This window comes from Filicampus tigris, chromosome 6 (genome assembly GCF_054856515.1).
Source record: "Filicampus tigris isolate MCC_2025a chromosome 6, RoL_Ftig_1.0, whole genome shotgun sequence".
NCBI classification, from domain to species: Eukaryota; Metazoa; Chordata; class Actinopteri; order Syngnathiformes; family Syngnathidae; genus Filicampus; species Filicampus tigris.
Window position 1 is genome coordinate 20,650,947 of NC_141222.1, and position 13,666 is coordinate 20,664,612.

Below are 13,666 nucleotides of genomic sequence, written 5' to 3' on the forward strand. Positions count from 1 at the left end.
CCTTTAACCCATGAAAGCGCCTGGCTCAACAGCTCCCCAAAACCTAAGGTTGTCTTTTAGAGAAGATTTAAAGATTTATGGAACATTTATGGACATTTATGGACCGAGAATGAAATAATAAATAGAAAATGACGTATACTCTCTCCCGCCTTTAAGGGTACAAAGATGCAACAGCGCTCCCGACTCAAGTGGTAGAAACGCGGTTATGCACTCCCGTCCTTAATGGGTTAATGTTATCTCCATTAAAGTAAGTGAAAGGGCTTCGTGTAACTTAAATATCATTTTATATATGTTGTCTCTTGTGCCATCTGTAGGTTGTTTGTGCCGTCACTGCAGAGGACGGATGCCGGCCTGTATCAATGCACAGTGAGAAACAGGATGGGCGCCATCATACACGGGAGAACAGAGGTGCAAGTGGCTTGTGAGTACGAGAAAGTCAAACCAACAAGGCAAAAAACACAATCAGTGCTCTGGTAAATAACAGAAACTCACGTTTGCTCTAGTTATGGGGAGGTTCTCAGGCGAAGAGCAGAGAACGACAGCCAGCCAAGGCCAGGCCGCCATCCTCAGCCCGCCTCCCTTGGCGTCCTTCCCTCAACCTTTGGTCACTTGGTACAAAGACGGACACAAGATTATTCCCAACGACCGAATGTAAGTACCTCTCAGTAAAGCGGAATACACACTACACATTACATTTTTTAATGTATAAACAGATTTTTCCAAACGTGACAGCCCCTGCACATAGAGGAAAAAAATGTGTTGTAACTGCTTTCACCATACGTGGTGTACTTGAAATGACCGACACGCCACACACATAACTCTGTCCGTCATGGTAACAAGAATGACCTATGAGAGGCAGCATGGTGCCACAGGGTAACCAGACTCCAAGAAGAGGACAAAGTCGATGAAAGCTTAATAGTAGAAGAAAACAGATGCTAAGTCAACTCACGCAAACGTCCATTATCTGAACTGCTTCCTGTTAGCTGATAATCAGACCTTTGCCTACTTTGATCACAAAAGAGGGAAAATGTCATTCCAGTAATCAAACAATTTTCACAATCATAATTTCACAGTTTAACATAAAGAAACCAATGTGAAATGTTATTGTTTGAAAGAGGACTGGGCCATTTTCATACTTTGCTACGACTTCTTTCTTCTTCTTTTGGTGTTTCTCGTCTTTTGGATCAAGGAACATGGGACTTTTCCTAGGCCATAATCAGTCACACTCAATCAGTTAGCAGTGCTTCCGATGATTTGACTGAGTCACGCGGGTAAGCTGTTGAGTTTGGTACAGACTGTTTTCAACTGTACAAAAAAATGGGCAGCTGTATGAAAACTGGGTCACCATACTGACTTACTGTAACACCCTTGCATGTGGGAAAGGAGAGCAGAGTCATGAACATCATACACCACCCACATACGGTATCTATACAATTTATGGGTGTGATTATGAAGCTTTTTTTTTTTAATATAAGTTTAGATTTGTTTTAAGTGTATGGTCTCTCTATATTGTGGATTTTCACATAAACCAAGTGGATCTGGAACATATTCCTCGCTATGAATGGATTTTAATTGTACATCACTAGACAAGTTTACCACAAATGTCATGAATATCAAAACCTGTTTCCTTAGGCATCGCATTTCCCCTACAATGAAGCCCGACCGAATCAGGTCTCGACCAAAATCGATTTCGATAAAAACGTGCAGTTGGAACGTCCTCGTCGGTGAAAGATGTGAAGATGTGTCGCGTGCCGGCATAACTAACCATTAAGAGCACTAACTGCTCCCGGGCGTGCTATGGAATGAGATTGTCTGTGGCCTCTCTGTGCACGTAAATGGTCAGTCTGCTGCTTTTTCACTCCTTTAATGGCACTTCCCTGAAGCTCTACGGAGTCATTAACAAATAAACTCATTTTTATCATGTATCATTACAACCATAGCTTACAATGGAAGATATTTTACCTAGTGTTATAAAAAAACAATTATTATTTCAATTATAATATTATGTTCTGTTGATTTAGCTCATCATTTGATGACTGAGTTTCAGCTTTCCTGAAAAGAACTTAGAGCAATGATGAAACTGCACATTACTTTCTTCCGTGGGTCCCAACAATAACATTTGCTAAGACATTCAATTAGAATGTATATTGATTATTGATTACAGCTAAATTCTGCTGCTAAAAACTGCTAAAAAAAAATTTTGGATGACTCTCCTTTTGCAACACATTATTCAATTAGTCCACTATAAATTTCTCTCACTGTCATTTTTACAAGGCACAACGATTTTTTTACAGCTTTCTAGTGGGAACTGAGCATTGTTACAGTATATCATAAGAGATAAATAAATTAAAGATAATGATCACCGGGAGTTAACTGCTGTAGATGCTGCGATTGCACAGCAAAAATGGCAGCAGTATTCGGTTTGAAGCGCTTTTCAAAAACAATGATGGGAAATGTAGAGGGTACTTTGCTGTAACTCAAGTAACATGTTCTACCTTTGCCTTGACACTTGAGGAGGAAGTCAACCCAAACATATTTTTTTTCAAGAATATGTTCTATGCAGTCCCACTAGTTGAAACAAGGTAATAAGATTAATATGAAATATGAGGTAAGCAGCAAAATCCACCCGTTTTTAGCCATCTCAGGGGGCGGCCATTTTGGCACTTCTGTTGACTGAAAATGACATCACGGACCCTCAGGGCTCAGATAACGACCAATCACGGCTTACCTGTTTTGTGAAGCTGAGCTATTTTTGGTCGTTATCTGAGCCCTGAAGATGCGTGATGTCATTTTCAGTCGACAGAAGTGACGAAATGGCCGCCCCCAGAGATAGCTAAAAAACGGGTGGATTTTGTTGCTCAACTCATATTCCACAAACACAAAATTAATCAGAATGCTGTGTTTCAACTAGTGGGCCTGCATGGAACATATTCTTAAGGAAAATATGTTTGGGTTGATTTCCGCTTCAAGTATAATTATCAACCATCTGCATACGCGCAAAAGAAAAGTGAATTTTATCAATATGAAAAACAGATCTGAAGACAAAAAGCTCACCTTGTACTGGACCACTCATTTCCCCCTGAATTAACTTTGTCATCTTACCAAGATATGCTTCCAATTTAACAATGCAAACCGCCATGTCATGCTTTTATGAGGTTTGGAAGATCTTGAGAGCCCAGGCCTCAATCCCATCAAACAGCTCCCATCCATCACAAAGCGGGTCATTGTTGACCCCTGACTGACGTCACAGCATTTCCACTGAAAGTGTTCCCAGAAGAGTGAAAGCTGTTATAGTAACAAAATGTTGGCATTTCTGCCCATTTTCACATCCCGTAATTGGCAGATGTCCACATTGTGTAAATTAAATGCAGCCTTTCCTTCAGTTATGTGTTTCTGAAATGGTTCTCTCCCTGGAATAACGTTTCATTTGATGCAATATGAAATGTGTATTTTTCATTAAAAAAGCTTGCCAGTGACACTGGAAATAGGGAGCTGCAGTTAATGCCTCACATGTTGCCGTTGAAGCACTTTGTATTTAATAGAGTGCGAACTGCATCATATTCCCCCTTAACCCATATGTCCTTGACAATATGCTGACCTACTCAGTTGAATAACAGTGTGAAACCGTGTTAAATATACTGCCCCAAAAAAAAACAGAGGGAATGAATACTCATCACAGGGTAACTCCAAGTCAACCCACATATTTGGGATATCAACCTGTGCGGCGAGGAAGCCTTAACGATTGCAAATCAATTTCACCTGCTGTTGAGCAAATGACGGACAAAGATAGCAAAGAGAGGAAGACAACCCCGATTGATTCCTCACTAGTTTTTCCTTTTTTCTCGTCGCTGGCCTCTCCAATAGTGCTAGCATAAGGCGATGTGTGCAGCACACAGAAGCAGCTCAGGAAGTACAGCTCCTCCATATGTGCAGTGGCCAGAAGCTTAGCATAGGGTCAAGAATGTGAATGAGATTATTTGTATTATTGACGTCTTCCTGAATAGTTTTGCTTTCCCCCCCCCCCCCCATCATCCTCAGCAGTACGGTAGCATGAGGCGTTTTTGGCAGCCCACAGGAGGTGCTTAGGTAGCGTCCTTCAGTTATCCATACAGTATGTCCAATGGCCAGACGGTTAGTGCATTGTCAAAGTGCGGATAAGTTACCGGGCGGCAGAACAGTACAACAGAAATGGCAGAGAGGTGTCAAACAGATTTCTTTAGCATGGTACTCACTGTCCATTGACTGTGAGGGTTAGAATGCAGGTTAGGGATAAATTCCCAAGAGACCACCAGTCATCTCATTGGGAGCATCATCATATGTTCTGGGACAAGCATGCAAGCTTTACACATTACTGAGCCACATCATGTGTTATCCTGATGTCCATCACGCCATTTTTTAATAGCAGCTTTTCTCATCGGGAGGTGGGATACACCCTGGAAAGGTACTAGTGAATAAAGCTCTGGACGTCACGTGACTGATCCCCGCATGCATTTGTTTACGCAGTCATGCTGGCAGTATAGTACCAGTGGCAGTCGAAGGATTTACAATGGAGAACAGTGCTGCAGTTAGCGTTTGTCAGTCAACACTCCAGCCAAGTGAATTCACATCTCAATTTGACGACAAGGACATTACATAAAGGTTGGATATTATAGATCCCTAAGCCTCGCGACGGCAGATAGGGAGAATGTTCCGGATCTACAATACCGAGATACCTACAATTAGCTGATACGATTTCCTCTCTCACTACATGAGTGAGTCCTTGCGATCATACAAAGGCTTGGAATGTTACGAACGTGTGTACGTATACTGTAAGACTTGCATGGCTTTATCTTTGAGACAAGTATAAATAAATGAATAAATAATGCTACTGGCAGGACTAACCAGGTAGCCTCGGTGCCTGGGGTGGGATATTTGTCGGGGAGCTCTGCTGGCGGGCGCTGGATTAATCGACAAAACTTAGGCCGATTGGGATTTTTGGGATAAGTAATAGTAACTAACTATACAATCAAGTTACATCTACTGTATTTGATTAACTGATTCAGTAACTGGCTCACCTGATATGAAGTGATCGCTACACTGATGATAACCGACACTACGAGAAGAATAATGGATCCCACTTCTCCGTCTTGTTCTTGGCCCTTTTTATGGCTGCTATCCATTTACTACGCTTTGCTTCCTATTTTGGTAGACTTTAGAATACTCGTCCCGTCTTTTGTCCCCTCTTGCTGTGCACCATGATGTCCGACAGTTGTCTACCATTGTCAAAGTGTGGCGTTTTCATTGGGCGCAGTGCATTGTGGGAGGCCTGCGGTCAACATTCGGAGTTCCATTGCCGAAGACAATCCCAGAAAGCCATCCATCCATTTTCTGGAGATGATTCTGATTTTTCATCATTGGGGTAATGGGTAAGCCAAAGTCTATCACAGTTGATTTTGGGTGAGAGGCGTGGTACACCCTTGACTGGTCGCCAGCTAATTGTAGGTCAGATATGGACAAACAACTATTCACATTCACATTCACCTCTGTGGATAATTTAGAGTTGATGAACCACATCCATGATTTTGGAATGTAGAAGGAAAATAATGAGCATGTGGAGCTCCAAACAAGAAGACCAGAGCTGATACTTGGACTCAGAACCTCAGAACTGCGAGGCAAGCTGGCCAGCCACCACCCACTATCCACTGCTCTGCACCATGTTTTATTGTCCTGGTCAATTTATTTATTTGTTGAGCAGTCAATCAACCAAGAGTAAATGGAAGACCTTGTCCTTTTATCCATCAACCAATTGTTGTTATGATGCGGTGGTGTAATCAACTGAGGCTGTGTGATGTTGGCAACGTTTCTGCGATCTGATTATTTTGACACACAGGTCAGAATCTCATTTTCTTCCAAGACACTCCATCCCGCTGCCTTTTCAAGCATGAGAATAATCTGGACAGAAACTTTTATTTCTTCATCTTGAAATGAAATTTTCCTGATTGGCTTGCCTCCCAACCCATGCACACACACGCGCTCACGCTAGCCGTTTCAAGGCTCGTGCGTGGCACTTCCTTTGAACCTTCATAAGACTAATTTGCACCTTTCTTCACAGCTCCCCTCTTGTCTCGACAAGAGGCGTCTCCCTCTCCTCACCCCCGCCCCCCCGCCCTCCCTCATCCCCTCGCATCTCTGCTTTTCTGCCTCCAAATTATTCCTTATACCGTTCCCTCGGCGCACTCGCATTCTCCGTCTCTTTTACGGTCATTACGGCATCGGGGGATATACTGTCGGAGAAGCCGTAAACGTCTGTTCCTCAGTGAAGACACACACAAACATAATCTGTCTCCAAAGACCTATCTCACTTACGTATACCTGGACGGAAACCTCTCGGCGTGCAGTCATGCGTAGATTGTGAGCTTGCTGACTGTGCGTGCGGTTCTGTATGTGTTTGTGTGTGTGTATGAGGTGACGCTGGCCGATCCCGCGGTCCGACGAGATGAGGCCAGATGGCGCCTGGCGGTCGGCTATCTTGGCGGTGGCCAAGCTGATGATGTCGTTTATGAAGTTTATTGATCCGTTATGCGCTCCATCTCGCTGTCTTTTCAGCCCTCGCACGCAGCTTGCACTTCATGTGCAGGCGTCTGCACTCAAAACCTCGCTGGGCGTACTCGCCCGTACCCACGCACATGCAGGTACGCACACGCTGTATTCCACCTTGCTCTGGTGTTAGGGTCCGACTCTGTTTTAGGTTTTAAATGCATAAAAGTACTACATACATTTGTTTATTTCATCAAGATGTTTTGACTTTGTCCATAACTTCTATATCGATAAAATGTAAAAATACATTATACCAAATTATAAAATGCTCGGGTGAATATTATGGCCTTTGTGTCGTTACGGTCAGTTTTGGATCTGGTTAGTTGTTATAGCACGATACACCATCTCCATAGTAATTTGCACAATCAAAAGAGTGTACCAATGACTGGTCCCGGACCACTGAATTGGTGACTTGCAGAGTACCTCTCACCAGTTTACAGAAAAACCAAAGGTATGCGATGAAAAGAAGGCCAAAGGACCCCCAACCAAAAAAGTAAACACATCTTTTAATGGATAAGGAAGTCAAACAATGTAACCAAGAGGTAAGAAGAAAATTAGATGATAAATAATTGTTTTACGGGTATTTTAGGACTGATTTAAGACAGGGATCAAAACCAATCCAGTAATAGAATTGACAGTAACAGAAAGCTAACACAAGAGGAAGGTTCAGTAGAAATCAGTTGTGCAAAAATAGACTGGTATAAGTACTGATTCAACTCCTTTACTGAAATTGGAAATCAAACCAAACATATTTTTTTTCAAGAATATGTTCCCAGCTGGCCCACTAGTTGAAACACGGCATTCTCATCTCATTAATATTGCGTTTGTGGAATATGAGTTAAGCAGCAAAATCCACAACCTTTTTAGCCATCTCAGGGGGCGGCCATTTTGTCACTTCCGTCGACTGAAAATGACATCACAGTTGCTCAGGCTCAGATAACGACCAATCATGGTTCAGCTTCAGAAAACAGGTCATCTACCATTGGTCGTTACCCGGGTCCCGAGCATTTGTGATGAAAAATGGACTTAAAAGTATAGTAACTAAGTATTCATCCCTCATAATATCCCACCTGACGTATCAGCTCTGTTTTGGTCACAGCTGTCCAGCGGCGATCAAAACAACTTCAGGACGACTCTGGCCATTGACCTGGCTGATGTATATTTTAGCGGTGACCCCAGCAGCCCCGGGCGGCGAGGAGCGAGCTGCTGCCTTTAATTAGCTCGGAGGCCTTTGGCAGATGGACGTGAAGTGAATGTGATGAAGAGGCGTCGAAAAAACAGAGCCAGGGTGTGCAGAAATAGAATCCTCCTGATATAATGATCAAATAAAGCCCCTGATCTATGCAGGAGCATGGCGGGAATGGTCAGTGATGTTTTTTTTAATTTTTTTTTTTTTTTTTTCCTTGCAGCATTTTTCAGCAGCAGCATATGCTGTAAAGATGTGTATGCGTGCGCGCGCGTGTTTTGACATTCATTTATTTTCATTTGTCACACACGGCTTTAACGGCGGGAGACAATTCATTATCCTGCTTTCCATTGTGCACACCGAAGAGGTCTGAACCCCAAACAGAAGGAATTTTCTCGGTATCTGAACTTGGAGAACAGGTGCGTGTGTGCGCGTGCGCGTGTGTGTGTGTGTGTGGGTGCGCTACGCCGGCACGGCAAAAAAAAAAAACATCAAATTGTGGAGAGATTGGAAAGAAGTATCGTCTAATGCAGCCACGTATTGCAAATACAACAGGCCATATAGACGCTCCTCCAACTTTGACAGTGGCACTTTCTCACGGCAGCCACACCGGCGGGGGATTGGGTGGGTAGGGTTGGGGGGGGGGGTCGGATGGGGGAATCATAGTGACTGGAGGTAGCAGAATACTTGAAATCAGGAAATGAGTGTGGAGTTTAAGGAGTTTAAGCTCTTCTCAATTCATTGTGTCTGGAACTTAATCTCTGGAGTCGCTGGGGCTTAGATAGTGTATGTGACTCTCTTCCCAATGATATGATGTGGTTACTTTAGTAATTAGGGACTCAGGCCGAGCATTTTGAGGCATATGGCTGCAAAAAGAGCCATGTGTCACTGTTTGCTTGTGTCTTTTGTTTGCCAGCCTTGTGTTCTCATGACTTATGTTCTTCCATTTTGGATGAAATCTGTAGGGTTGTAACACAAACCGCTTTGAATCGGAAAATTGTTTTTGATTAGAAAAAATGCGAGTGAATTGAATCAAACCGAATCAAATTGTTCCACTTTAAAATAGTGAATAGAGATACATATCGAATCGTCTTATATTGGAGAGCTATATCTTAGAGGGGAATGGCACTTTTACAGCACCTTCATTCAAGTTCATTCAAATGTACGCAGTGGCGGACACCCACAATTATGCCATTCTTAATATTCAATAAAATGAGATAAAATAAAAAGCACACCCAAATGCAAATGAAAGAATAATTTAATAATAATTACATACATTACATTACATTACATTATGTGTTACATAATTACACATGGCTCCGCCCACCACATGTTTATGTATGAGATTAATCCACAGATGAAAATGAAAGACATTTTTGGTATAATTATATTTATAGTTAGTTTTTTATACACTAAACATAGTTTGAGTTCTCGTTTTGGTTTTTAAAGCACTCATTTTTATGTTTTTTCACAAAATGTTTTTTTTTTTCAGTTTTAGATTTAGTTATTTAGTTGCTTTCTTTTAACTATAATAACCTTGGTCCAACCTGGAAATTCCTACGATCAATGTGATGACAACTGCCACCACTTATTGATGATAACGGCGACCATGCATTATGGAAATAACAGTATGACACATCTATAGTCAAAGGACCGTGTGAGCAACAAACGTGCTTACCAAACATGCCACTGTTGCCTTGAGATATAAAAGTGATTTCCAAGGAATGCTGGTGACCAATTCTGTCTAGCTATAGGCTCCAGCAATGAGAACAAGCGGAACAGAAAATGGATGAATTATTTCCACGCAACGTTTTGTTCCCCTACCGGGGCATGGTTGAAGACAGAATTAATGCACTTTGGCTAATTTGTCAATAAACAATGCTTTAATCGCGATGACAAAATGTTGGCATGCGGAGGAAAAGTCAATCTTTAAAGGCGTGTAGTGTGGCGCTTATTCCAATTGGAATTGTTTGGCCTTGATGGATGTCTGCACTCCACTGAGTGCCAATCTCCTTTGCCATCTGAGTTTACGTGATATTAAACGGATTCAGCTTTTTGTTAATAAGTGTTGGAGCAGGTATCATTTGATCAGTTTTCCGCGTTTTGCAAACTCGTCTGCCTGAATCCATCTGTCATGCACCCGCCTAATTTATCTGTCTGTCTCAACCTTGTGCTGAAAAGAGAGCAACAGAAGTTATTGTGGAGATATATTTCGCATTATCGCTGTGAGACTTTTATATCAGCAATCCTATGCAACTTCCATTATGCATCGTCCTTCTTCTTTGTTTTGAACCGGCTCGTGCGCCATGCATATTTAAGAAACGGAGTCCAAAACCAAATCGGAGCCTCTCCAAACATTTCAAGCACATTTAGAAAGCTAATTTTACATTAATCACAAACCACTGGCGTGCTGGGTTTTATGCCAGCTGTGTTTCAATTATCGTAATGTCTCCTACATTAGTTCTCCCCCGGAACAGCCTCTTTCCTGCAAGGCTAAAATGGCTTGTCTGACTTGTTTGGCAAAAATGCCAATGCAGTACGTCTTCATTTGCGGGGTATTTACCACTCGTGTGCTCGTGTGAGCTTTTAGTCAGGCAACTTTACGAGCGTTAAACATAAATAGAGATCGCCATGCTGCTGTGTTTTAGGATTGATGGCTCTATTAAGACCTGTCAAAATTCTTAAAACCTACAAAAGGCCTGTGGTAAAAAATAAATAAAAATAAAATAAGATAAATATCAGGATAGTTTCATGTTTTGACATGTTTCAAGATAATCTGTGATAGGGCTGTGCAATTAATCGAAATTCAATTACAATTACGATTGCTGCACTCCACGATTACAAAATTGGCATAATCGTAAAAAACGATTATTAAATACATGTTTGTTCACACAAGGAAACCATACTTGAATACATTTTCACCTTTTAAAATTTTTTTTTTTATGTTATCACAACTAATTTTATGAATTTTGTTTGGTCCAAAAGTAACTTACATAATTGTAGTGTTAAACATTTTCTTGTTTTGTACCAAAAAATAAATGATCGTTTGAATAATCGTGATTTCAATTATTACCAAAATAAGCACGATTAATATTTTTTTCATAATTGAGCAGCCCTAATATGTCCTAATATGTGAAAAGACTAAGGACTATTTACTACTGAAATCGCGAGTTACTGCGTGATTGCTCCGCATTACCACAGCGTGCCGTTAGCTAGTTAGCTGTGGCGACCCTCGATACCATAAGTTTCAAAAAACTTGGTGTCATTATTTACAGTTCGAAACCGGGAGGTGACACCGCCGACGAGCCCGTCACCCATCCGCCCGCCAAGAGGAGCCCCGGAAATCTGTTAGCTTGCAAGCTAGCCAGTGCCTAGCACCTCTTGTTGCAGTGTAAGATATATTTCAGCCACCAGAGGGTTTCAGCGCTTAGATAACAAGTAGGGATGTGTAGGCATGAGAGCACTGCGTGATTTAATTATTCAGTGGACACACCCGCAGTGTTTGTGAGCAGAGACAATGGCTTGATTTTTAAGGTTCATTTTACATTCATTTGGATTAATTTAACTCATTCATATTTGGCAGGGTTGCTAACAACCATCTTCTCCGTGATGTGTGAAATTTACAATTTACAATATATTATTTATAAATATTTCGTTTTCCAGGGATTTTAATCATAGAGATAATAGCACTATTTAACATGCCTGTATTTTAGCCTGTGTGCTAACTTGGCAATCCTGGGTAAAACTATTTTCACTTTTATTTTCTAGGATTTGAAGAAGCTCCCTCTGACTGTTATGAACTCCTGTTTTGTTTTGTTTTGTTTTTGCCAGTGTTTTATTGATCAGAATAGCGTTGCCATAGCCTTAGCTGACATTATGTTTACAGCAGACTAATTCTCACTGAACCGTAAGATTGGTTTCCTTAAGTCTGTAGGTTTGGAAGAAGCACTTGCCGACTGTTCCGAACTCCTGTTTCCATGGCATGACAATCCGATCAGAATAAGGCTGTCATCGCTGAGGTCTGCGTGGATAAACTACAATGTACGGAATACAATGAGTCAACAATCAATTCCACACAGTTATCGAATAATCAGTCAAAATGCCCGTCCCGAATAGAAGCCAAATGTCTTTTGGACGTCTGCCTCATCTTGATGATTTTGTAGTATAACCTCACCTTTCACTTCTCTCTCCTCCCTCTTCTATCTCCATCTTTTTCCTCTATAATTGAATGACTCCCTTTGCTCCCCTAATGCGGTGCCAAAGACCTGAATAAACACTCTCCATTGTAAACTTGTCCATTTCCACTTTTATTATCCCTCTCATCTTTTAAGTAGATGTTTATTTTTCCACCCTTGCTCCGTTATTCCCCGTTCAATCTCGCTTCTAAAATAACTGTCGATAAATCCTCCTGTCCACCGTAATTCTCTTGGTTTTGCAATACGACCTAAATATCGCCACCTTAATTGCGCCGATTACGCGGCCTCCCGCGGACATGCCAGGGGAGAAAACAACATTGCCTTTGAGACACTTGAGAAGGGGGCGTGCTTTGGTGGCGTGGGAGTCATGCAGCTGAAACAATGGATAGTAATAGTCAAGGGCTTTATGATTATGATATATTTCTGCCTTCTGAACAAACAATTTGCCTGTTTATTATTTTCACCTCCTGTCTGAGCTGCTTTGCAAATACAGCCTGTGACAAAAGGAAAACAATTTGAAGCTCTTTCTTAGGGACGTGAATTTCCCCCCCTGTATGGATCCCTGAAGTGCTCTTGAGCAAGGCACCTGATTCCAGCAACCGGTCTTCTACTGATCTTCTTCTATGCATTCTATTTCCTCAAACGGGAGTTAAGCGCAAACAACTTCCATATTTGGTAAAACAAGATGAAGAACTTCCTTCCGGTTCAGATTACCGGCGGCAGACAAAAGACTGTTCACGTGCCTCGGTATGTGCTGCTATTTTGGTTAACAAAAGCATTGGGAGTAAAAAAAAATTGAGGGTCGGGCTTTGTTTGCGCAAAAACAATGTCACCGCTATTTTAGCTTTCGTTTCAACTGGAACTGGAGTTTGACGCAAAAGGGATATCATTTATTGAAAGCAGAGAAAAAGCACAAAGCGACAGAGGCTCAAAGGAGAAAATAAGCAACGTTTCGCCTCAAAATGAACATGGATGCACTTATGTGAGTGATCATGTCGGAGTCAATTAAAATGCCATTTGGCATTAAAGCCCGTCGTCATTAATAGTAAGCAGGGAATCCGTTTAGAACAAGCAGTAATGCTTTAATTCATATGAGAGACTGTTTACGGCCCTTTCAGTGCTGCTGTTTTCATCGGTATCGGTGTCAGCGTTCCCTTGATTGAAAAACGAGGCATCTATTCGATAGTGGATGTTATTTCTTACGGGATTGTTTTATTCTTTCTTAATTGCATGTAAAGTATACTTTCAGGAATCTTAAATTCACCCGGACGTTTTGTCCCTTTGTGTATGCGCACGCGCTTCCGAATGGTCTGGCCTGAATTGGAGATCGCTACACCTAATCCACTTTGAAAATACTTTCTTTCAAGCGATTTGTTCTCCTTGAACCTTATTTTTTCATGAATTTTGCAGCAAAAGAAAATCGGATGACTTGTTCAATTTTTATTCTACCACTCTTACTGCATAGCGGCGGCGAGGCGGGCAGTGGGGGTTGGGTGCCGGATTGCGTCGGAGGAGCGACATGTGGCCGAGTCAGGAAGGAAACACGGGGCTGCTTTAATTGCATTTTCAAGTAATATTATTCATTGTCTGTGTGGAGTGTGGAGGAATTGCACGATGGAGGCAGCACTTTAGGGCCTGCTGTCACACGATGAATATTCATGGTTTACAATGCCAAAAGCAATTTGTTGCTCAGTGTTGATGCTTCTTT

At 41.7% G+C, this 13,666-nt stretch overlaps 1 protein-coding gene across 3 annotated transcripts in view; it reads left to right on the forward strand.

Moving 5' to 3' along the window:
• The window catches only part of sdk1b (sidekick cell adhesion molecule 1b), a 325,525-nt gene that overhangs the window by 145,935 nt on the left and 165,924 nt on the right, over positions 1–13,666 (forward strand). For all 3 annotated transcript variants that reach the window (XM_086033471.1, XM_086033472.1, XM_086033473.1), the window contains 2 exons: positions 315–421; positions 504–651. In XM_086033471.1, coding sequence (XP_085889597.1) covers positions 315–421; positions 504–651 — 255 coding nt within the window. The remainder of the gene's footprint in view (positions 1–314; positions 422–503; positions 652–13,666) is intronic.